The 25,978-nt window shown below is 41.2% G+C and overlaps 2 protein-coding genes across 2 annotated transcripts in view; both read left to right on the top strand.

Moving 5' to 3' along the window:
• Positions 1–1,122: 1,122 nt before the first annotated feature.
• On the top strand, positions 1,123–11,004 carry dgat2 (diacylglycerol O-acyltransferase 2). Its single transcript, XM_026373055.1, has 8 exons — positions 1,123–3,019; positions 4,251–4,379; positions 4,638–4,745; positions 4,947–5,017; positions 7,305–7,509; positions 7,916–8,090; positions 9,273–9,475; positions 9,564–11,004. Exons 1-8 carry the CDS (start codon positions 2,980–2,982, stop codon positions 9,716–9,718), a joined length of 1,086 nt encoding a protein of 361 aa, XP_026228840.1. The 5' UTR covers positions 1,123–2,979; the 3' UTR covers positions 9,719–11,004.
• Positions 11,005–12,258: 1,254 nt separating this feature from the next.
• uvrag (UV radiation resistance associated gene) overlaps positions 12,259–25,978 on the top strand; it is a 75,312-nt gene continuing 61,592 nt past the window's right edge. The window contains exons 1-6 of the mRNA XM_026371484.1: positions 12,259–12,560; positions 15,487–15,604; positions 17,429–17,463; positions 18,726–18,887; positions 20,645–20,719; positions 20,840–20,925. Of these exons, the coding sequence (XP_026227269.1) occupies positions 12,456–12,560; positions 15,487–15,604; positions 17,429–17,463; positions 18,726–18,887; positions 20,645–20,719; positions 20,840–20,925 (581 nt within the window). The 5' untranslated portion in view covers positions 12,259–12,455. The remainder of the gene's footprint in view (positions 12,561–15,486; positions 15,605–17,428; positions 17,464–18,725; positions 18,888–20,644; positions 20,720–20,839; positions 20,926–25,978) is intronic.

The following is a 25,978-nucleotide window of genomic DNA, read 5'->3' as shown; positions in this document are numbered from 1 at the left end:
TTATTTCTCTGAAGTCACTCTGTAGTAGATTTATTTTGATGTTTTGGTCAATGTTCAGCTGTATCACTCAGCTTCTTCTAAGCTTCCGCTTGCAGACAGTCACCCTCACATTATCTACTAGTAAACTACTTAATTCCATCACACATTGTCATGACTGGAAATCTTCATGCAAACCATTGTATGAATTATTTCTGTTGAACCACAACATTTGTTTTTAGAGTTTGAAAGAAACAGATATTGCTCTGTCTTTTTTTTAAAGTTCTAAATGCCACATTAAAGTTTCAGTTTGGCTTTGGAGCAGGTTCCCAAACGATAAGACTGTCTGTGAACTTTGGCAGATGCTTTTTTATAGATGATGGCAAGACTTTGATATTACAAAATTAAATGGCTGACAAACTGGACAATGCCCTGATCCTTTCAACACTGTCTAGACAAGTGTGTGCATGTGTGTGCGTGCGTGTGTGTGTGTGTCTCTCTCTCTCTCTCTCTCTCTCTCTCTCCGTGTGAGTGTGTGTGTCTGTGTGTGTGTGTTGGGCTTCAAAAAATGCTGGCTCAAAGAATTACTGCAATTATGCAAAAAAGACACTGTGGGACTATTAGATATAAGAATGAAAGACAATCAGTAGCTAAGAAAACGAATACTTGTCTATGGTAGAAAAGCAGAGGACCTGCCGTTGTGTTTCAGAGATATTCTTTTTAGCCATCTGCATTAAGAGTATTACTGTGATGGGGCGTTTATTCACATGTTACTCTGGGATGTACTGTTTGCACAGTGCTGCTGACAGCTGATAACTGTTTGTTCTCAGACTCCTCTCAGGTGGATGTGGGTGAGGTCAGAGTAACAACATTATTGACTTATTTTTGAAGACGCTGGGCAAAGTACAGAGAAAGAAATCAAGGCTGTGTGCTCACTGAATCCTTACAGTCATATCTTATCTTGAAGAATTGTGAATGGAACTCTTGTCCTTCAGATGGTTACAAACATGTTGAAAACAGCTGGATCCTTCTTAATGTATGACAGACTTTGAACAACATATATTTATTCCCTTCATTTATTAATCAGACAAATTATAGAAAGTGATGAAGTCATTTCAGTAAAGTAAATGATTGGGTACATGTAACATGACTTACACGAGAACAAGAAATGCTAAGTGTTACATACAGCAGCACATGCAGAAACAGGGTAAGAAATGTTGGGATGTAGCAAAAACTACAAATCTAAGCTCAGATAGAATCATAAATGACAGGAGAATAAAAGATATTAGCAGTGTATCACTGAGATTCGACTGTGAGATTGCATGAACAGGCCGCTGTTGGTTATATCAGCGACTGTTAGAGACATTTGTGAAACAGCAGCCTCATGCCAAGGACTGTATGATTGATTTAATCCAAAAGCCGTTATGATTCTTGGGCCTGGTCCCACTAGATATGTGGTATCAGTTCAACTTTCTGAACAGCATTAGATACAAAGTGCAAAAGGATTTAGCCACTAGAGGCTGGGTGTAATATTTCATTAGATAAATATTTAATTTGAAAAATTGACAGGATCAGGTCAAGGTTGGAGAGTGTGGTTAGAAAGAAATCTTCTAGGAATCACGACTTCAGTAAAATCATTGTGTTAAACCCACATATGACTGTGTGCACGGTACAGTCTGCAGACTTGATGTTCTTTGATTTGAGGCTGAGTTCATACGCAATCTGAGCTGAATTAATCATACATGGTGCTTAAATGCAGGAGTTTTGCTTTTATTTAAGTATTCTTCCATTGCATTACATCAGTAAAGGATCCTAACACCTAATCCACCACAGCAGCAGGTATCAACAGCCATAAATGAGTCAGTGTCCACCTTGGGCAGGTTATGTTTGGTGAGTTTGCAGTGCCAGCTGGCAAACTCAGTCACTGTTAGAGAACATAGAGAGCAGGACCTATCTGCAAACATACCACAGTGCAACCCACTGACATGTCCAGTGAACGTGCATATTTTGTAGAGAAGAGTGAATTTTCAGCTCAGATGTAGCTCAGTCTGCTGCAGCTGTCACTTCCCAAGAGTGCACTCCTGTAACTATTTGTCATGCCGCCTTCATGTACTCTATCCCACCCTGTGTTGGATTAACAGACCTAACAGATCATACTGCAAATCATAAAGTACACTGACTCCGAGTGTGTTGTCCTGCACCTTATCACCACACAGCTGAAGCTGGACATCCATGTAGGATGATCAGTGCAGCACAGTAAATGCTGTTCTCTCCAAACACTTATAAGAGGACAACAAACTAAATGTTGCATCAATCAAACAGTGCTGCACTAATATACAGTCTCCAGCACAGTGCACACAGGAGTTTCACATTTGTTGGATTGATAACCTGAAACAAGGCTTCATAGTGGATCAGGTGGTACAGATACTGTTCATACTATAACAATAATAATATCATGGGACAGTATAAACGTTTTGTAGTGATCTTACTGATATAAATACAGAAATCATTCCAGATGATGAACGACCATAAGAATGAAACCGTTTTATTTGTTGGCCCCTGGATTCCGGGTCGCACGCGCTGCTGAGGTGAGTCTGGGGTGAACATTACAGACCTGATGTTTTTCCACTATGGATTCACGTGACCAGCGTCATAAATAGAGGGGGCAGCGTCGCAGGAGCCTCACTGCTGCTCCTGCTCCTGCTCCGTGATCCGCACACCTGCGCGCTGCTCAGCGGGGGGGACGCGCTCCGTCCACTGGCTCCTGTGCGCACTGCTCCTGCTCAGATCCTCTGCCTCCCGTCTCCGTCTCGTTTCGCTCCTCCCCGCGCAGATTAAATGCCCGCTCGGCCCTTCAGTCAGCTGCAGTTGAAGGCAGCCGGTCATGAGTGAAGAGCTGTAGGGTCGGACTGGGATCGTCCTGACAGCCCCCCCTCACCACCCGAGCTTCGTTTTACTTGGTTCGTCCTCTGCGCCACCCTCGTCCTCCGAGAAGCCTCAGCTATGAAGACCATTCTTGCCGCATACTCTGGCGTCCTCAAAGGTGAGGCGGTTTGGACTGGGAAAGTGTAACAGGGCTGCAGAAGGCAAACAAACAGAGGTGGTCAAACAAATCAGGATCGGTTCCTGGAAGAGGTCAGAGAGACATGAACACACTCATCACACGCCGGCTGGGACCTGGGTCCCTGTCGATTCTGTAGCAAGCTGCGTAAAAACCACATGTATCAGAGTCCTGATTAAACCAGCTACGACATTTTAAAAGCGTGTGTGGTTTTAGAACAATAGGATGATTATCATCTACTACAAAGACACAAAAATGACCCGCTGACATTAGAAGATCTTTAAAAGACAAGTGAATGTAGGAGAGAGAAGAGAACAAGTCCAGTTCATGCCTCTGTTTTCAAGTCGGTGCCAACAAATGCACAGTTTTAGTTGCAATTTGATATTTTCAGGTTGTTGCATTTTAAAGAATAACTTAAAATTTCTTCTGGGAAGATGAATGGATGAATTTGATGGACTTCCTCAGTTAGCACATTGTTTGCACCGGAGTCTGCTTCTGCTGCTTCCTCTCCATTTTCTTTTGACTCTTTTCTATTGTGTGGACTGAGAAATGCAGATTTTTAATTAGATGTTAGTGATAGGATGGTAATATGAGTCTCACATGAGCCTATTTGCATTAAAAGGGGTTCAGTGTACACAGGAAAGATAAAACTACACAGGGTGAACTTTTATCCTTTAAGTCCATTCTGCAGGAGTTTGGGTCGAGCAGTTACAGAGTTGCGACGGCTGTTCCACTGAGCTGGTGGAGCCACTTGAAGTCATGTCACATTCACTATACGTGAGCCACAAACGAGAGGGCTTTTGACTGCCAAGCACATGGTCCACTTGGTGGCTCCGTCTTCAGCAGCCAGTTGCCAATTGCCAAGCTTGAACTGGTTCACACTAGGATTTAGAACATGAACGCTCACCATTCAGAGCAGGAGTCAGAGCATCATAGTTCACAGGTATAGCCAAAAACAGCCTGGTGCTGGTTTATTTTCAGTGTACGCAGAAAGGATTAGACGACTGCTGCTTTCCTGGAGGGGAGATCTTCTTCTTATTGGCTCTCACTGACTCTTAGTCTCTCTCTGAGTTGCTAAGTGTATATTGATGAAACTCTCAGTGGTCGTAGAGTTCTGTTTTGCTGGATGTTCATCTTAAGCTTGGCTCAATTCAAACCAGCACTAGTCGTGTGTTGACTTCAGCTCATGCTGTCTTACATGTGTCATTTCCAGGCACCGGCTCCAGCATCCTCTCTGCCCTGCAGGACGTGCCGTCAGCGTTCTGGCCCTGCAGATCCAAGATGGAGAAACACCTGCAGGTCATCTCTGTGCTGCAGTGGGTCCTCAGCTTCTTAGCTTTGGGTAAATGTCTGAGTGAGCACCAATGTGCATTTCACTTAAGCTGTAACTAAGCGAAGAAACCCAGAAGCTTGTAGCCGCATTAGTCTTATAATAAGGTCAGAGCACTAAGCTGCACACAGACTCATTCATTCACTGCTTGTGGACTCGACACTCAGTATTTTAGACTTCAGATATTTTTATTGAATAATTCTATTTTTCACAGTAATGATTTCAACTGAATTTTGGCTGTCTCTCCCCTCCCTCCCTCCCTCCCTCAAGGTGTTGCCTGCACTGCGCTGTTGATCTACATGTTCTGCACTGACTGCTGGCTTATTGCAGCCATTTACACTGCCTGGCTCATCGTTGACTGGAACACCCCCAAAGAAGGCAATGCATTACACACATCAATCACAAATACCAAATAATAGAGGAAGTATAATTAAAGCTTTGAAAAGAAAGATCAGAAAAGAAAATTACTAAATTAAAGAGCCATCAATTTAAAAGGACATTTAAATTTCCCAGGACCCCGGGTAGCTTGTTATGAGTGATGGTGTAATTCTAATCTTTGGTCATTTCTGATCTCTTCAGGTGGCAGGAGGTCTTCCTGGGTGAGGAACTGGACTGTGTGGACATATTTTCGAGACTACTTCCCCATCAGGGTAGGTGACTTGTTGACTGTTGCTATCTTCATCAACATCCAGAGCATGGATGGTATGATAGAGACCTGCTGAAATCCTAATAAAGGAAAGTCAGCGCTGTGATTTTTAGCTAGTGCATTGATCTTCCACTCGTGCACTGCTGTGACACAGATAAGCTCGTCAGGGCTGAACTGCTGGATCCTGTTGATTATTATATGGGTGAGGCATTGATTGGGGGTTTCAGATGTTGTCCTGCCTGACGGGCTATAGAGCACAGCTAAGCTCATTTTGTCTTCAGGTGTTCCCCTGTGTCTCTAATCTCTAATGACAGGACAACCCTGGTCAAAGGGGAGTTTGCATAAACACACACCACACACTGCATGCATGGGCAGGTACAGTACAGTAGCTGTGAGTGACTGAACTGCCACTGCACAAGCCAGAGGTCAAGGTCGGTGTGTTTAAAGGGTGGATACGAGTCCTGAGACATGATTCAATCAGTAGTCATAGGATGTCCCTTTTGAACCGTGCCTTTAAGTCATTTGATGGTATCACCTTGGACACAGAGATGATGAGGTGTATGTATGTTTGTGGCTTTTCAGAGACTATTTATGGATTCATCATCCATAAATAGGTCTAAATATTTTCCCTGCAGTAACTCTCACATCTGTACATGAAGAGCAGTAGCCCACAGTGAGGTTACACGATTGGATGTTTAATTCTGCATTAGCTGCGCTTTTCTTTCGCCTCACTCGTCACAATCACAGGGTTATAACCAGCTCGTGTGATTCCATCATTTTTTCATCTTCAACGTGTCGCTTGTGAAATCGGGGGGGCGGGGGGGGGATGCCCAACTGCTGACCATGCTTAGATCACTTCAGTGTCAAGGAGAACATTGTACTGAGAGCAGAAGCTACATTTGAAAGCCTCCTCTCTGAAAGTTCACCACACTGCTCTGTACAATGTGAAAAACTGTCATCATTTGACCTGTTGGTTGGTTCAAATCTGACTCAATACTGCTGCAAGAGTAAAGACTAAATTAGCCAACACTTGTTTCTGATGCAAAAATGCACCTTTCTGTGTTAAAGACGACAGTGACTGGGGTCTGTAGATGAAAGTTCGTCTATTGTGTCAGAGCTGAGCAAGTTATTTTAAGGTGCTTTCTATTTTTACTGTCTGGTTGCTCAAAATAACCCTAATATCTACTGGGACATCAATTGTTTGTACAGCAGGCATTCTCCATCCAGCATGAGCGTGAGACTGGTAATTATGTGAGTTGGAAGCAAATGGGTCAAAGTCCGAACCATCCTTAAAGCTGTAGGGAGGTAGGTCTACACTGACTGTTGATGATAACAGTGTGCTGAATGCCTGTACCGGTCTCTTAACACCAGAAGCCACTCTCCTAGTGTACAGTTAGTGCTTTTTTTCCCCAGTTACTAGTAAATAGTGTCCCAGTCTATCAGGTGTATCAGTAGACAGGTCTTCCTCTGTTCCACTCCGATGCTTCACATCTGCTGTGGCAGCCAGGTGGTGGTCTGCGGTACTATGGGGATCTTGAGTGTGATCTCCTTTTGCTAATGTGGTTATGCAACGCTTGTGTTTGCCTTGCTGCTAAGAGAGCTTTGTGTACACATCGTGATGGTTCTATGTCTCTAATTCTACGCTGCAGGTACGAGCACAGTTAAAGTTCCCTATGAGATTTTGGAGTTGTACAGATAAACCATGAAACCTGGATACACACACACACACACACACACAGACTCCAACAATATGTATATACTGAAGACGTAAATATTATCTGTATGTCGTGATACAGACGGTTTAACTATTTTATTTATTTATTTTTGTGTACAGTTTATTCCTCAAAGCAATATGAACAGGCCTTATGTGTTAGGTTCAAGTGTTAAGTTCAAATCCTATTCTAAAATTGCAGCTTCCACTCTTCATGCATTACATCATTTTGCAGCTTGAAACGATTCTTAGATAAGTGGTAGAACAGAAGATGAACTGTTTACCACTGAATTGATTATGGGCACTTTCCCAGCAAATAAGACTTCCTCCTCTTCTCCATTTTGATATGTGATAAATTGGTTATGAATTAACAAGGCAAGGGTGTTCTTATTTTTATTATTTTTTTTAAATGTCACAAGCATATTCCTCTTTTTTGTTGTCTAACACTTCTGCCTAAATCAATCTTGAAACATTTCCTAGGTAAACAGTAAAAGAATAGTAGAAATGCAGTAAATGGACTGCTGCATGCCCCCTCAGATATTGAAATCAGACTCTCACTCTTAGTGCTGTTGTCTTTCAGCTCATTAAAACCCACAACCTACTGCCCAGCCGGAACTACATATTTGGCTACCATCCCCACGGCATCTGCTGCTTTGGTGCTTTCTGCAACTTTGGGACAGAGGCCACTGGCTTCACTAAGAAATTCCCGGGCATCAAGCCCTCCCTGGCTACCCTGGCCGGAAACTTCCGCTTGCCTGTTCTTCGAGACTACTTGATGTCTGGAGGTGAGATGATTCAAGAAGCTGTGAGGGCTTGTTTGTGCTATTGAAATGTCCGATAACACTGATAAGCGTATCTGTAAGAGACCAGACCTTTGCCCTGTTGCACAGCTGATATAGGTGGTGTTTACTTGCACATGCTGGTTTCACTGATTTAGAGCCCATTACCAGTTGTTTTCTGAAGGGCTGTTCAGCCACATACATGCTGTATATGCACTCATAGGTTATTGTAGATCATTGCACATGTTTTTGGTGCTAAATGGCCTTCACAGGTTTATTTCTGTAAGCTTATCTGCTGCAGTGGAGCAGATTCTTCTTGTAAACAGACCTAATCTCAGTAAATGTACATCTCGCATGCTGCTTTTCATTGCAATTTGAAATATCATGCCACTTTTTTTTTTTTTCCTTTCAGGTATCTGTCCTGTGAACAGACACTCCATCGACTACCTGCTGTCATGTAACGGGACAGGAAATGCTGTGGTCATCGTTGTCGGGGGAGCAGCTGAGTCTCTGCACTGTGCACCGGGCAAGAATGCCGTCACCCTGAAGAATCGCAAAGGCTTTGTGAAGCTGGCCCTGCAGAAAGGGTGAGCTGGCTGCATAACAATCACCCACAAGGACACGTGCAGTTACTGCGACTAAACACAGCCTTGACCAAATCTGTTTAGAGCATATACATGTCCTTCTCAGGGCTGCAGTGGCTCACTGGAATGAATAAACCCTAGATTATTACTCCAGGAAAGGGTGAATTACCTCAAAGAGCTTTAACAAATCTTGTATGAATTTGCAGTGTTGTCTCTCATGAAGCTTGGAGCTTCTTGTGCGTTCCTCTTTTGGAAGGTTTAGCCTGTGGGAACTAGCACTGGGCTCTGCAGTGGTGGCCTGATCACTATAAGGTCCTGTGTAGGACGTGGACTGAGACTGCCTCGCCAACCCAGACAAGCCGGGTTTCTTCTCAGATATTGCTGAGGATTATCACTGGGTGCACCTTGTCCAAAGAAGCTTAGAGCTTGCAAGAAAAGACATGCTGTTATGCAAAACGTTATTCCTAAAAACTGGGTTGGCATTCTAGCTGAGACCAATGAATAGAGGTCACATTTGTTTTGTTTGTATAGCTTTTATGGATTTAATTGGATTACAATAGATGATGTCAAAACCAGCTGAAAAGGGACCTTTTAAGTTGTTGTATAAAGGCAATACATTTTTATTGTACATCTTTATACTTAAAATGAAAGGTGTCTTGAAATTTCACTTAAAGTACTAGACTATGAAAAAGGTGGGACAAAGACTAAACTCTATATTTTATATATTTGGGGACATTTTATCAGGTCAGGCTTTCTGGACCATTTTAGTTCCCCAGACTTGAAATGATATTCACATTAGAGTAAAAATCATTACCTGAGGTGCTCACAACTTTTGCACAACAAATATTGAGCTAAATGTGATTATTTAACACTAATGAAACTAAACAGTCTGTCTTTTCGGCCAATGGTCAAAGGTTACATTTGAAGCTTGGCTACAGATCTAGCTAGATCATGCCAGGACATTACATAATACCTTTCAGAACTGTTGCACATTGCCCAAAAAAACACATATCCATATCTAATCCTATTCACCAACACTCGTGTGCCTGCTGTCACAACCGGAGACAATTTTTGGATTCATCATGAGGGACATTGTCGTCTTTTTTTGTGCTTTTGTGTAACAAACATGCTTCTAGTGCTTCTTTTATTTTTGTATTCGTTAAAACCTGTCCCTTGTTCACTCAGGGCCGACCTGGTTCCGGTGTATTCCTTCGGAGAGAATGATGCGTACAAGCAGGTGATCTTCGAGGAGGGAACCTGGTCGAGAGCTCTCCAGAAGAGACTGCAGAAAGTCTTAGGCTTTGCCCCGTGTCTTTTCCATGGACGTGGCCTCTTTTTTGGCAACTCATGGGGCATCGTGCCTTACTGCAAACCTATCACCACAATAGGCAAGTTTGTCTGCTAATGTTTGTGTATGATCAGGTTTACAGAGGCTGCATTAACACTCTGTTTTGTTTTTTTGTTCTTTTTAAATAGTGGGGGAACCAATCACTGTGCCAAAAATTGAAGCTCCATCTGCCGACGTGGTGGATCTGTACCATGCAATGTACATCAAGTCCCTCCAGTGCCTTTTCGACAAGTATAAGACCCGCTTTGGCCTGAAAGAAAGTGACATCCTGTACATCCAGTGAAAGGCTGAAGGGGTGGGGGGCTTGTTGAAGCTCTGAACTGTAGCAGCATTTTCAGACCCCGGCGCCCCCTACCCCTCCCCTGTCCAATCTTGATGCTTGGCTGGGACTGCACACTCAACACACGAGCACATTTTCTAAAGAAACCTTTTTTTCCTCTGTGTTGTCTCTCACACGAAAGCATATTATCTCCTCAGGAAATAGCAGGGTGTGAAGAATAGCGCCTTCCTCTTCGCAGCTGTCACCAGATTAAACGGTCTGATTTGGGACAAAGTGACTCCAAATTCTGAATCAGAAATTGTGCCTTTGTTTTCTACATTTCCATTTTCTCAGTCATCTAATTTGGACAGCGTAGAGGGTGGGGGAGAGTTCCACTAGATGGCGCTGGATGGTAACATGCAGGGTTTTGAAGGCGTGCCAATGTTTTCCTCCACTCGTTCATAGAATTCTCCCTGAACTCTTTGAGATATGCTAAACGCACAAACAATGCAAATTGAAGGTACCACTTTCTTATGGGGATAATGAACCCAAAGGTTGATTAAACCAAAGACCAATGCTGTCCCACACATGCGTTTATTTCCACTGTATGAAAGCTGAAATTGAAGGAATTTGACACAGTGGATTCATATTGTTGTGTGCCTGAGATTGCATAATGCCATATAGTATTAATTTCAATAGAGAGGGGAAAAAGCCTGTTTTAGTGCTTGTCCCTCAGTGAATATTTCTGATGCACTTTTTGTATTTCTGATTACATTTTGAGGTTTTTGTCTCCAGAAAAAATGCCTTTGTTTTTTTTTGGGTTTTTTTTTCCGCCCCCAAGACTCACTGTGTCACTGTGCTTGGATTGATTTCCCTATTGTCCAACTGGTGTCCAGGTCTGGACTACAGTAATGTCTTGTATCTTCAGGTTTTGGAAAGCTTTTGAGCAGCAGTTGAAGATAAAGTAGCATTGTGGGTGTTTTTTGATCTGGATGTTTGATTCCACTGTACAGGGCACCACTCTGTGCCATGGGTGATAATCAAAAAGGAAGGGATTGCACCAGGTAATGCCTTACTACTAGTACTAAGTTATATTTCAGGGTGTTGCTAGCATGTATGTAAATTATGTGAATGTAGCCTGTGAATTATCAGAATAAGTAAGCTTGTGTCATGATGATGGGCGGTAAATTATAGGACTGTCAATACAAGAGCAATTTTTCTATGGTTTCACAATTATGAACCTCTTCTGAGCAGTGTAATCTCTGTGCAATAAATATACAAGCAATAAACACAATGAGACCTGTCTATAAGATGATGTGTGCTCACATTTTTTAATAAACTTTTTTTAAGCTTTCAAAAGAGTGTTCATGCATGTTTGCTTGGTCAACTTTGTGAGGTCTGGTCTGACTCTTCTACCTTGGGATTGAATACACGTTGCATGGCTTGTTTCACTTCCATAGGCCTATCGCCAACTCTGTCCCCACGAAGACAAAAATTCTGATTTGTAATGCGTTTTGTGTCTGATATTAGGAATATTAGACTCAGTTTAAAAAGGATTTTGTTGCAGAATAATGTGACTACAAACGGCCATATTTGAAACATACCTGCAGCTGAAAGTGATAGATTCTTGCTGTAAAGTGATCCTGTAGATGTGGCTGCTGCTGCCCTCTGATGGTTGTCAACTATTCTACAGTCGGGGTGATTAAAAACACAAATTATTTAAAATAAAGTAAAGCATAGTATGGAATTGGGGCACTAGTGAAAAGCATACATTTATATAAGTAACATACTTGTGCAGGCTCATAATTTCAATGTACTTGCAATAGGGTATTTTGACACACTTATGTTTTATATTTGCGTGAATATTTTCCAAACAAAACGTGGTTAGCTTATAAAACAACAAACACTAACAGATTTAAATATGCAACAGCCCATAAAATAGTTAATTTTCAGCTCAATTGAAACACACTACACTCCTTTTCATAAGTAAGTGTATTCATAAGAATCATAATCCAAGTCTTGCTCATTATATATCCTATAGTATAACATTCTAAAATGTGAGTACTTTTATTACTTGTTCTATTTAGTATCATATTTGTGCACTCAAGTCGGAATTTGAATGTTGGACTATGACTTTTTCTAACATTTACTTTTCTAAGTCTCAGTACTTCCTGCGTCCTCAGGAGGTCGTTTTCTCTTCCCAGCTGCTGGATGAGGAGAATACATTAAGCGTACTAATTTACTGAAAGCACTTCAAACTGAGAACACAACTCAGACCTCATCGATCAGATTCTTTTATTTGTTGTAGTTGGAGGTCAGAGACTTCTTGCCTTGATCATCGTATGAAGTGTCACCTGCATGTCACGCTGTGCTGTGCAACTTCCTCATATTTTGCAGCTTTGACAGATTTCCACGAACACCCGCCCCATCCGGGAAGATAAACAGATGATACAACCAATTACAGCGCGAGTTCACAGAATTAGACCCCGCCTTTGTAAGACAGGCGTTAGTTTGAGCCAATCAGAAGGCTGGCTATCGCCCCTCCTAACCGGAGACGGATTTCCGAACCAAGTGTGGCAAAAGAGCCTGTACTTTGTTTACGTCCCGTTGGTTAGCTGACAGCTGTTGTAGCGCCTTCTCTACACAAATACGTGTCTCTGGTGGTTTTCCGGAGCTTCGTACACTTTTAAACGGGTATTCTGGATGTCAAGGATGGGATGTTTTGTTGAATGAGGGGGAGCCGCTACATGCCGACAGGAGGATGAACTCTATCACCGGTCGGGTCCTCACCATCCCCGCCGCCTCTGTCACCAACTCTGGAGCTTCATCCTCTCGAGCCTTACATGTAGAGCTCACATCCCAGCAGGTACATGTAGAGCCTGACCGACTGCGTTTAAATGAGCACAGGGAATCGCGGACCGGGCCGCTCCTGTATGTTAGTTTAGCTACAACGTCCGTTACTGCTGCCTGGAGAGACACGGCAGGCCTGGCAGGCTAGTTGTTAGCTAACAGCTGCTAGCTTGCAGTTAGCTAGCTTACTGGAAATGATTAGAGCTAAACTGATACAGCTGACACACAAAATGACTTCTGTTAGTGGTAAATATTTGAGCCGACCGATGTGTTGTCATATTTTAAACCTAAATATTGCTTTTCGTGGTTATTTGTGCACGGAGCTGCAGTAATATGCTCCTGCTAATGGAAACCAAACTTGGTGTTAAGTCAGCACGCAGGTGACAGTTGAAACAGTTAGAAGTGTTACAGATGTCATTCTGGTGTCGGTGTTTGCTCTCAAAGAGTTTACAGTGTGTTATGTAGAATGAAAATGTCTAGACTCTAGACGACGGACTAACTTTGTTAGTGCTCGGCCAGTCGTAGGAAGCCTCATATCTGTTCATTCATTCATTCGTTTGGAAATAATAGCTAACAAGTTCACAGTTTACACTTTAAAAAGTCCCTCACAGACACATTACCGTCCACGTCATGTTGTGCTATAGCTTCTTTACACTGACAGTCGCTTAAATGTTACAGATACAGATTTAAGACTGATCCATGTCTGATCTGCACACATACAGCATGTCTGCAGCAGGACTGGTTTTTAGAGTTGTTTAAGAAGAAAAATAAATCAAATAATTTCATTCAATATAAGAAATCAAATGATCTACTCTAGAGTTACTCCGCTGGTTAGATTATACTGATTGCATTTTAATGCATCATCAAGTGCTAAAAAAATACATGTAAAACTTTAAATAATCAAAAAATAGTATAGTTGTACAACATGTATCCCCTCACAGCATTCAGTACAAGATCTCCCAGTGGTACAAATGATCAGATACACAGAGAAGTTTCTACTGAGGGACTTGTGCATAAATCATGTGATATCTTTATTTATAAAATTGCTATGTAGAGTTGGACATTTCTTTACAAACAAAACAGACAAAAGACAAAATCTTAGTGTCAGAGCTGCAGCATGCTTACTGTTTAACACAAGTGAGTACTGACCATGTCAGTTTTATGATAATGTGCAAATATTTTGTGATAAACAGTGGTGCTTCAATGACACAACAAACAGGCCTAACAACCCAAAATTACACTACCTATTTACAGTAATTATATTATTGTTATAAAAAGCTATTTATATCAATAATATCATAACTGTAAATAAGTATTTATGACATATGAACGAGCTCTGCTTTGCTTTATTAGTTTTAAACTGTCGTTTCACTCTTAACCTCAGGAAAAACAATATATTACTATAGGGAGATTATATAGTAGATTAAGTATATTTTAAAGTATATTAAAATCAACACATTTTATTTAATTGTGTTCTTATTTTTTGTGAAGAATGTTTTTCATTTATAGTTTTGAAAATGTGAAGTTTTCAGTAAATTTTAATTTATTTTGTGTAATGCACAATTCAGTTATTCTCTTCCTGAAAACAGTTGTTATGATGCTATGCAGTGAATGACAGTAACTGTATTATGAAATCATGTAAATACAGTTACTACTATCTGGAAGTTGAGTTATGGCAACTGGACTTCCTTCTTGTTAGACTGACAGTTACTGTACAGTACAGTTACTACTGTTTATTCAAAAAGAGGGTCCCCGTTTTTGGAGATCTGTTATATTTGGTTACATTGGTTTTAGCTAGATGTACCTGATAAACTGACACTCACATATGAAAGCATAGTTTCATTTCTAATCAGACGGTTTTTGAGGGTAACACAGCACTGTGTTGTTAGCCAGAGCTTAGATTTAGTTAGTCTTTCTAAAGAAATGGGACATCATTAGGTTTCTGAATCACAGATTGTGACCAGCTAATCACTCTGTCACATACCACTGTCAGACTTTTTGATCACCTGCTTTGTTCTTTGTTTCATAATGAACAAGTGTGATCACAGCCTTTTCTCTGTGCCTGTGGTCCACATTAGGGCATGCATAAATGTGCACTGATAGTTTTAAGGGGGGTTAAAAGTCCCTTGTGGAACAATCAGTGTTTTTGTTTCTGGGGGCCTTAATCTTATAGGGAATCCCATGACTTAGATTTGTTCTCAGTATGGCTGCCTGAGACAGGCCGGGTTTGCTGGTCAAGGGAGAAGTTGTGCTGTGTTGTGGTGAAGTCTTTGCCTAAAGCAGGAACTTGCCAAGTACCAGCTCTGTGCTTCTTACACATACTGCTGGTCCGGGCAACATTTGTTTCACATCTGTTTTTCCTATGAAATAATAAGTTTTGCTAAACCACAACTTTCTGCATGAAGGTCTTTGAATTAATGTCACTAATGCAGAAGTAGAAGTTTATATGTCAACTTTGCATCACGGTGAGTTGGCTTTAAAGTGAACTTTTCTTTTGTGAGTCACTTTGTTATAAATTATAGCTTTTCTTTATCTAGCTCATTGTGATTTGTAGCTTCTGTGATAAAGGTATCAGATACCTGATAGAGGTGTAAATCTTCTCATGTGACTCTCTTAATGGTCAGTCTTCTACCATAAGCATGTCATGCCTTTAGTAATTGAACTGTTGGCCTGCAGCAGACTGCAGCTGCCTCTGTGTTTGAGAAATAACTGCTATTTTAAGCTTGGACATCTGATGCTGATGCTAATACGTCAATGATCTCTTTAGGCATCTCTTTTTCACTTGTCGTAGGACCCAGTCAGTGTTCAATGTAGAACATTCAAGATAGTATTTGTCCATGAGCATCGTACAATCAGAATGGAACTAAAAGGCTCCCATGTCTGTCTCTCCATCTCTCCTCACTTTCTCCCAATCTCTTTCGATATATTCCCCTGTCAAACAGAGACGACTGCGTCATCTCAGGAGCATTGCAGCCAGAAACATTGTCAACAAGAATGGTTCCCCACTACTGGACACATACTTCACCATGCACCTCTGTATAGGAGACCGCATATCTAGAGGTGAGTGAGGTGACAAAATAAAATAGACAGTGTATATACTATTGCAATAATATTGGATCTACCTTCACAAAATCTCTTTACCTAAGCTCTTTACCTAATGTTTTAGATAACCCTTAAATAATGTGAGCCATGGACAACCTTGTGTCAGATGTTTGGTTTTATGTGTAACTCACAGTTGGTAATAGAGAATGTGAAGTCAGGAGACAACATTACACAATGTAGAACATGTTCTGAGTTATGAGGATCTGATCTGATGCCATTTTCCTGCTTGTGAATTAGCAGATCTTAGACAAAGCCACTGAAAGATTTTAATTAAATTAGGGATTTATAACTTGTGAACTCATCTAGAGTGCAGTCAGTTGAATATCCGAATGGTGGACATATTGCATCGCGGACTGTAATTTAGTCTTTTGCTGTAAAGCTAACTTCTCAAAGACAAAATGCCCAGAATCACTGTGGGTGTCATATGGTGGGTTTCCACTGCAGAAATTTAACTTAACTGAACGGTAACTTGAAGTTGTAGTGTATTGGAGAGTTGAGTTCTGGTTTGCTTCTCATTTACAGAGTTTTCTGTCTTCTCTTGTGTCTAGTTCCTGTTTACACTTACACACGTGTTTTACACCAGACACATTTGATTATTTACCAGTGACAATTGCACAAGCACCCTGTCCCCTGCAAAATCCAAGGGGGGCAGTGAAAACAAAAGCATAACCATGTTCAGTTCTGGTTCAGTAGGTTTTTATGGAAAACCCAGCAATGTCAAATAGTGTTTATGGAATACTAACACATGCAAGTATTGGAAAAGTGAGGCCAATTCCTTTAATTTTTGCTGTAGACATTTGGGTTTGACATCAAATAATGAATATCACCCAGAGGCCCGTTCAGACATATATAGTTAAGAGGTGTAACCAACATGAAAACCAGAGAGAAGTCTAGGTGAGAAACAAGCAATTGTGAAGCTGAGAGAAGATGGAAAATCAATCAGAGCTACTGCACAAACATTGGCCATACCTAGTACAACAATTTGGAGAAGAAAGAAACCACTGGTGTATTAAGTAACAAACATTGAACGGGTAGACTAAGGTAGACAAAAGCAGTTGACGAGAGAAACCTTGTGAGAGCTGCAAAGAAAGACCCTAAAACAACGGTTAGTAACATCAGTAACAACCTCCAGAGGGCAGGAAGGTATCACAATCTACTGTTCACAGAAGTCTACTTGAACAGATGTACAAAGTACAGATGACAAACCACTCATTAGCAAGAAGAATAGGAAGGCCAGGCAGTCAGGCAAACAGAGGAGGTAATGTCATGGCTAGGGCTGCATGGCTTCTGGGACAATATTGGGATAATTGGGTTTAAGTCAAACTAGTCCACTACAAACTACAACTAAGTACAGTATCCCACTAAGAGAATAGTGTATATTAAATAATGTTGACCTTCATACCGTTAAAAGCCTAATGCAGATAAAAATTCCAAAGGTGAAAATTCTGACTAAAATGTGTTGTTACCTACACACTGTGGAACAATACCAGCAGTCGGTAAAGGGGGAGCTGATTTTAACCACCTTCTATAATATGATAAGAGCTTAGTCCATAAATGATACACCAGCATTTTATTTATATAGATAGATTTTATATGAATCTAATCCTGCAAAAAGTATCGTGTAACTAATTTTATGTTAAAATTAACTCAGTGGAGTAAAGGGAACCTAAAATGGACATGCTGCAGTAAAGTACCTGTACCTTTTTAAAACTGTACTTTAGTCTAGTTTTGCACAAGTGTGCTTCTCTTTTTTTTAATCAACATTCTTTAATGTCTTTTTAGATTTTTACAAGAGTGAAGTCATACGGGACTCGCTGGTGAGTAGACTTACCTAAACCTTCTAACTCTTAATGCCTGCCTCCTGAAATAGACTGAGGATGCTCTCATTACCCGCAGTCTGCTGTTGTAGTGCTTGTTAGTGCTCTGGTCTTTATATGCGGTACCACAGTGCCGTAATGAAGGAAGAGAGGCTTCCTGTATCGTATCTGATTCTGAGGCTGGCATCTTTTAAACCTGCTGCCTATCGGCCAGTCACATTTAGCCATTGTTGTTTCACTTTGAACTGCATTTCAAACATCGAAGTAACATTAGTCTTCTCTGACAACATGTCAATGAATAAAATATCAGACTAGTATCAAGATGAATAAGGTATGATGAATATAGTCTCCCCTTTTGCACCTTTTTGCCTTACTCTGTAAGCATTGGTGTAAATGAAGCAGCTGTTATATGTGTTCTTTGGCTGTTCCCACTGTTGTGCGGCAGCTCCACACGAAGCTATAGAAGCAGCCAAAGCAAGCAAGTCATTACTGTTGGGCCTGCTGCCGAGTCATGAGCTGACCTAAGCAGCTTTCCAATCATACCGTTGAGTACCCTCAGCGGACAGACTGTATAATTCAAAGCAAGAATCATGACTTGTCATCCCCCAGCCCAACTTCCTCCTGTTGAATGTAACATCCTTGCTGACATTCATCTTTAGTATTCTCTCTCCTTCCTGTCATCGTTGGTCTGCTGTGACCCTCTGCTTCCGCTATGGACTCTTCTGTTTTCCCAACCCAACAACCCCACCCCACCCTAGTGGATTGTACTTCTGCTTTTGACATTTCTCTCCAACCAGCCCTTGAAAGTGACTCAAGGAGCAAACTATTTTGTCTCTAGAGGGTAATGGCACATAATTAGATTCTGTAAGTGGCTACAGTGCTTTGTAGAAACCTTACTCAGAGCTGTCAGTGTGTAGGTTTAAGGACAGATCTGTAATAGTAATAGTAGTCGGAGTCGGACTATTAGGTTAATGTGGAACAAAATGATTCAGTCTGAATGAGCCAGTCTGTAAGAGCTGAAGATCACAATATGACATTGACTTGAACAAAGTTACTGTAGATACTTCAAGAGGTATTTTGATCTAGACTTTTAGGTATAAACAAAACATCAGAAAAACCTGCTGAATTCCAAAATTTTGATTCAACTGTTATGAATGTTTGATTAGCACTAAAGAAATTGTTATTGTATTGTTGATATTGATAAACTTAAGCCTCACCAAATGAATGGTACTCACGTGTGTGTGTGTATGTGCACTTTTCAGAACCCTACTTGGCGGAGCCTGGACTTTGGTATGCTTCCAGACCTTCTGGACACCTCAGTGTCTTGCTTTGTGGTGAGGATCTGGGGAGGACAGGAGGAACACTATCAACTCCTCATAGAATGGAAGGTTAATCTGGATGGCCTCAGATACACAGGACAGCAGGTCAGCAAGCACACAACAAACAGTATTCCCATGTGCTGGGAACATGTATGTAGAAGCTGCCTACAGAGATGCTACAGTTGTCATGTGCAGCATCTAATGCAGAGTCTAATTTTTACACTACAGTACATCCTATATTTTTTTTAATGTTGATGAATCATAACCATTTATGCCTGTACTTTACTGCATTAGCTTACTGTTTCTGTTGTGCGTCAAGCACAAAGTTTGGTTAATTCCATACACCAATTATTGCTTTAGTCACTTTAAGTTTAACTATTTCAAATATGGTAAGCTGATATGATTTACATGTGATTATTATGTTATATAGTATTATTGTATTATGCACATATATTATTGTAAATTAAATTTATAAAAACGGTGGAGAAAAAAGTAAGTGAACTATTTGTAATTTCCTGTTTTTCTGCTTAAATTGGTCATTAAATGTGATTCATTAAAGTCACAAATATCAACAAACACAATATTCCTAAGGATGGTAAAACACATCATGATCTGTCATGTCTTTATTGAACACACCTATTAAACATACACAGATATAGTGGAAAAAGTAAGTGAAACTGGTTAAACCATCTTTGACAGTAATAACCTCAAGCAGGCTTTCTGTTTCTGCTTTGACAGGCAGCTTTGAATTGAGTGTACAACATTCAGGAGGAACTTTGGACAATGTTTCCTCACAGAACCTGTCCAACTCAGACATATTTTTAGGATGTCTAATGTAAACGGCTTACTTGAGGTCATTCTTCAGCATCTGTATTGGGTTGAGGTCTGATCTCTGGTTGAGTCACTTTCACCACAAGGTGAATTTCATACCCACTAAGCCTCCTGTGGTAGATCTACTTCAGTGTTTAGGGTCATTGTCCTGCTGTATTAAGCATCTTCTTCTTAGCTTTAGCTTGTGGACAGACACCCTGACATCATCCTGTAGGATATCTTTGGAAAAACTTGAGAATGCATTTACCCCTTTACGATTGCAAGCTGTCCAGGTTCGAAGGCAGTAAAGACGCCCCAAAATCTAGATACTCTCTCCGCTGTACTTCCACTATTGGAATTATTTTTTCATGTTGGCTTGCTGTTATTTTTTTCACACTGTGCATACTGCTGTGAACAATTCAGCCACAGGGCCAGCTGTGGATCAATAGGTAGCGCAGTCTACCAATCGTGGGATTCCTGGCTGCTCCTGTCATATATTGAAGTGTCTTTGAGCACAAGATACTGAGCCCAAAGTCACCCCGGTGACCTGGTCAAGTCAGCTGCATGGCAGCATGGGAGCTAAACTGGTGCTGTGACACAAGAATGGTCCAAAGTTCCTCCTTAATTTTGTGCTACAGGAAGAGCTAGCTTGAAGGTATTGCTGCCAAAAGTTGTTAAACCAGTTATTAAAACACCATTACTGTCGCCATTACTTTTCCATTACTCTGTATGTTTAATGGGTGTGTTCAATAAGGAGATCCTGACTGTTAGTGTTTTATCAGTTTAGAAAAATTGTGTTTGTATATATTTGTGACTTTGGTTAAGATCATCATCTATACTGGTATTCTTAAAACTGTAGAATGAGAAGTGAGTCAAAGATAAAACTCTGGTAAATGACAGTGAAAGAGGTCAGTGTTAATGCTGTTATTTCACAGTGAGAATATTCAAGGCTTGTAAACAGTTAACAGTCTCATGCATATCCAGATGCTCTCTGTCCTTTGTTCTCTTTGACTCAGTCTCTACACTGAGCCTCTGCCTTGTTTTGTCCACAGATTCGCTCCAGGAATCCAAATGAGATCATATTTGGATTGAATGATGGCTACTATGCAGCTGACTTTGATCACAAGGTACAGTTATTTGACCATTTTCCAGAATTTCTTCATCATAGAGGAGTACCCAGCCCTGATCTTATTAGTTTTATCTGGACACTGTTTGAGCTTCTGCACTGAAACATGTGGCTGTTGCAGGATCAGTCGGAGCGGAAGAAAAACAGTCTGCTTCAGGTCGACCAGAGTTCAGTGAGGAACTCCTACAGTGTTTTCGCTTTGCTCAGGTAAGAGTCGTGCCAAGCAGTAGTATTACATCATATTAGCATTTCATTAAGGCCTCAGCTTTTGTCAGATTTGTTACATAATTAAAATCCTATGAACTAACTGCAATTCCTCTTCCTTTTCTCTCAAGTTGCATAGTGGATTAATTTAAAACATTTTATGAAGTAGTTGTTTAATTTACTTTTTCATTTCGTTTTTATGCAGTGTGAATCAACTCCAAAGAATTATGTGTGCAGCGTTATTGTTATGAGCATTTGTTGTCCAGCAGGTGGTGCCATAGGAAAGCCAACTTTTAGGCTCATTATCAGAAAGCTCTGCTGGCCTCCAACTTTATTTGAAGTTTCAGAGCTTCTGGTCTGCACTGTATTTCTTGGACACTACAGTACAAATAGTGTACATGGAGCATTTCATGTAGTCTGTCCGAATTAAGGCACGTTCTTGACAGTGTCACACCTGGCACTGTGATTTTCATCTGAGTTGAAGTACTTTGCAGTTGACTATAATGACTGCAGTACAGCTTTCCACCACAAGAAGGAGACATAGACTTGCCGGCTTGTGGGGAACCCCAGTAAGTAATTAAGAAGTCCAGATGACACACGGGGTAGTGCTGCAATCTTGTTGACAAACATACGCTCTGCGTTGTTCTGCATTTATATTTAAATGTGGCAGAATGTAAATGCTGCTTTCAGAATCACCAGGGCTTCCCCGAAGGGAAACCCACTGTTAACCAAAGTCTGATCACTTAACAACATAATTACATCCAGGTTTGTCTAAGTAAACGTATATGTGGAATGATCAAGTTAGACCTTTCCAAAATAAGATAAGAATCCTGTCATTAAGAACATTATGAAGGCTTCAACTAACATTTTCCTCCCATAAGAATTTAATAGGGGTCTATAAATGTGTTGCAGGCCTTTGTAGTGTCATGGAAAAGGAGATATGTCGGCTGAACTTAAACAGTGCTCCCTCATCCAGAAGTGGTCAGGGTTTGTGTTTATGTGAGAGGAGACTATTTCCTCCCCAGCAGAGTACAGGGGAAAAAAAGAACAGTTTACTCCAAACTTTAATGACCTCTGCTCTTGCTTCTTCTGTTATTGCAGCCTTCTTCCACATCCTCCTCTCGTATCCACACCCAGTGGGACTCTGCGAAGTTGAACACACTTTTACATTGATCTGCGTTCTTCCCTCACGCTGCTCCGGCCTGCAGCTCTTGACCCCTGTCAGAGTTTTTCCTTGACTTAGTGCACTCATATGTGCATGGTTTATGATGATGTACTGTAGAATAATTCATCAGATACTGTACACTCCAACAAGGATTATCCTACCACCCAGTGGTACGTAATCATATATACCACTCACGTTTCTGACCTGAGTGCGTGTGCTGACTTTCTGAAGCTTTCTGTGGGAATGTTATTGGCTCGTCTGCGATGATGCTGCGTTAATATATAGTTGAGTGAAAAATAGTGCTCTCCTTTGGGAATCTAAGCCTTATTGTGCTTTGTTTAGTGAGTTTGTATTAAATGTCTTTTTTTTTTTCTTGAAGAACAGTGTTGATGTATGTCAACAGGAGACACCCACAGTGTCAGACGTTCTCACCCAGCTTTCCCCACTCAGCCTTGTCCCAGTACAAGAACGCCTTTTCTCGGCACAGGGCTTTAATGGAAGAGGATGAGAACTGCTCCGCTAAGAATGCCCTGATCTTTATTAATGATGGTAATTTGTCAGCAGATTCACAGTCCGCTTCTCTGCCTGGCTCCAGTCGACAACACCCCTTGCTTGTGTGAGTAACATGGCGATGTGGGCTTGCAAACACAACACGTCTCAGATGGAGAGATGAAGAGGGAGCGTACAGATAATCCATCAGCGAAGTCTTGTCAGAGGCTGATATAGAGGTTGAGCCACATCTTACGCAGTGCTGAGCCCCTGTCTGAGTGGAAAGATGGTCGAGAAGACAGTGACGAAGATGATCCAGCTGCTCAACAAAGTCGTGGTTTTTTTCCTTGTATAGAGACTCTTGACACAGGTTTGGACAACCTCCCAAACACGCATATTAAACTTTCAGATCTGCTCTTATGTGACACGTTAAACATAATTCTTTAAGCACCACTTACACTTTCGAGCACTCTCCTCTTTTCCCCATCATACTTTTATGATTATGGTAAGTACATACACACAGAAGCAGTGCACTGTGATAGTGACACTCTGTGGGGGTCTCTCATGTCCCAGAGACCACTGGGGTGATCATGCTTTCCTACTGGCAGCACTTGGAGTCTGCTTGCCTGCTGGCTGGGTGCTGCAGCCACAGCTCTCAACCACAGGACGCTCATGTGAATATGCGTTAAACAGGCAGCTGGATTGGAGTCTACGGCTGACCCCAGGGTCTCAAGCAGCAGCAGGCAGGCTACAGCAACAAAACTTTAAATCAAATGGACATGAGAATGTGGATGCTCTTGTTCTTCTTTCACACCTCTGGAATATCAAAGCAACATATAAATTAAGCAGTGGGTTGAATTGCAGTTTAGACGGTGCTAAAACACCCTTTCCAGTTTTTACCCACTGGTCACCCTCCTTTTTTTATCTATCTCAAAATATGTATAGCTGTCCACAGTGTGTGACCCTTTTGACTCATTAGAGACCAACAATATCTTTTCTCAAGATCTATTTGGCTTCTCTGTTTCTCTGTTGTCATGTAAGCATAGTTTATAGCAACAAGCAGGTCCACACAAAAACAGAAGGCTGAAGGATTGCACATGCAGGCTTGACAAAGACAAGTCACTCCAATAATCTTATCTTCCATTCTGTGTATACGGAGACTATGGTGAAGTGATGTGAATGGCACTCGTTAAAATGTTGACATTCTTTGGCAATGAGATACAAATAGAATTGAGTTTAGTTTGTTGTGCTTTTTTCATCTGTTTTGTCCCTGGGCGAGGTGTGATGGTGGGATATTATCCTCAATTTGTTGTCTCCAAATGTCTCTGAGACTGTTTTGAATTGGTTAACTGGCTGCCCTGTTCACCCTGTGCTGTTTAAAAAATGGTTGCTGGAAATGAATTCAGTAAGGCCATTAGTCTTTGGGCTTGTTTTCATCTGACCCACGTTTGTTTTGACAAGAACACTGGGCACACTTGCATGTGACTAACAGCTGTTAGACTGACCGGGCCTCGTATTGTTCAATACTGTGCATTCAGAATATGCTTTGGAAAAAGCCATTGTACATGTCTGCTGAGTTTGGACCAGTCAATCAATTTGACTTGATTCCCTGTTTCACTGTTTTAATTTTAGATGGGATTACTGGAGAGGGATAGAAAGGTGTCATGTGACCAATTTAGGTTGTTTTGTATGATGGGAGTTGGCCTCTTTCTTGCTTATCTCTTTAAACCAAATCACACATGTGCATTTGCTGATTCATACCTTGCGTTGGAACAGAGCAACGGAAATTATACCTGGATTGGAGAAGCTGCCAAATGTAATGCCATCCAACTGTTCCAAAAGGACTCTTAAAAACGTGCTATTTTCTGATTATACTAGATTTAAATGCCCCTATTCTAGATTTTCTAGAAGATGCCTTCTGTATATCAAAACATCTAGAAGTTTTAAAAGCCCAAGTTTAATCTGACACCCCTGCAGGATCTAGTGCCACAGTCAAAGGAGCAAATGTTGTTGTTTTTCTGATGTTTATCGCCATCAAGGGTTGATTGCTCAACCTCAGTCATAACTTCCTGCAAATCCTTCGTGGCAAAGTTGACGTGGCTCGTGAGAAGCCCTTGTCTGGACAGTTGATTGAACTGTTGGCCCAGTGAAGGTGTACGTTGGGAGCCCCCCAGACCCCTGCTGGTTTACAGGCTGTGTGTGAACCTGAGGGGGCAGGCGTTAGGCCAAGTCTCAGGGAATGATAAGCGGGCAGACATGCGTGAAAAAGAGAGAGGAGATAACTATTCTCACCTGGGGGAAAGGGCCAGATCAGATTCTCTCACTGGAATCACCTAAACAGATGAAACTGTCAAAACAGATTTGCCTTGATGTTCCAAAGACTATCTCCAAGTTCTATCGCTGTCACCTCAAACAGATAAAAAATGTGGGTAGACAACATGAAATGGTTTTCAAACGAGATTCCTCCCTAAAGATTTATTTACATCGGCATAGAAACATTTTTTTTTCTGCATTTGTTGCCAGCAAGAGACAGTAATATTCAGATGCTAGTAAGAGAAACACACCCTGTGGTGATACATTTCAGGAATGAGACCTGGAAGCAAGGGAGGGAGAAAGAAACACACTAACAAGAAGAGCTAATCACGTCTTTGTCGAGGCCCCAGGCTGGTTGTGTCATCAAGCTCTTAGAATACATGTATGTGGATGGCATCGAGACATTAAGCAAGACGTGGATGACCCAGCACCAGTCTGACAGTATGGCTGCTAATTTCAAGCTCTCACTCTTTGTCCATCTCCTGTAACTAATTTCCACTACGCAGGCTTTGTTGTTGAATTGTTAGTGTCCCTCGGGTTGTATTCAGGGTGATGGGGTGGTGTCCCTGTTTGTATGGGCAGAAAACATCCTTGGAAGTTAATTGCCCATGTGATTGATGGTATAAATAATGTGTTTGCTTGTCATTTGTGTACTGATGTTGCTGTTCTTTATTTCAGCGATGACAGGGACAAGGCAATTTGGAAATGGGCCTCCATCTTTGTGGTTTCAATTAATCAGCTGAAGGTTTGAGGGTTGTCTTCGCTTTCTGGAACTGAGGGGCTCAGGTCGTTCAGACAACTTTTGATCTTATGTTGTGGTTAGATTATTAGCGAGTAACGGTGATTACACTCTGGTGATGTTTGTTATTTAAGAACTTGATCTGTAAACATCTAATGAACTGTAAACTTTTTACACTGGGAACGGTGTTAGTATTGTTTCTGTCCTTTTGTTTATTATGAAAGCTCATCATTTCATTTTACAGTTTTGGAGATTTGGCAGTGGGGCTGGAAGAATGATGATCAACTCCAGTAAATAAAATAAAAAAGGGGAAGAAAAAGAAAAAAAAAACACTTCCAGATGGGGACAGT

Source organism: Anabas testudineus, chromosome 14 (genome assembly GCF_900324465.2).
Source record: "Anabas testudineus chromosome 14, fAnaTes1.2, whole genome shotgun sequence".
In the NCBI taxonomy this organism is placed as follows: Eukaryota; Metazoa; Chordata; class Actinopteri; order Anabantiformes; family Anabantidae; genus Anabas; species Anabas testudineus.
This window is presented reverse-complemented; position numbering and strand designations above follow the sequence as displayed.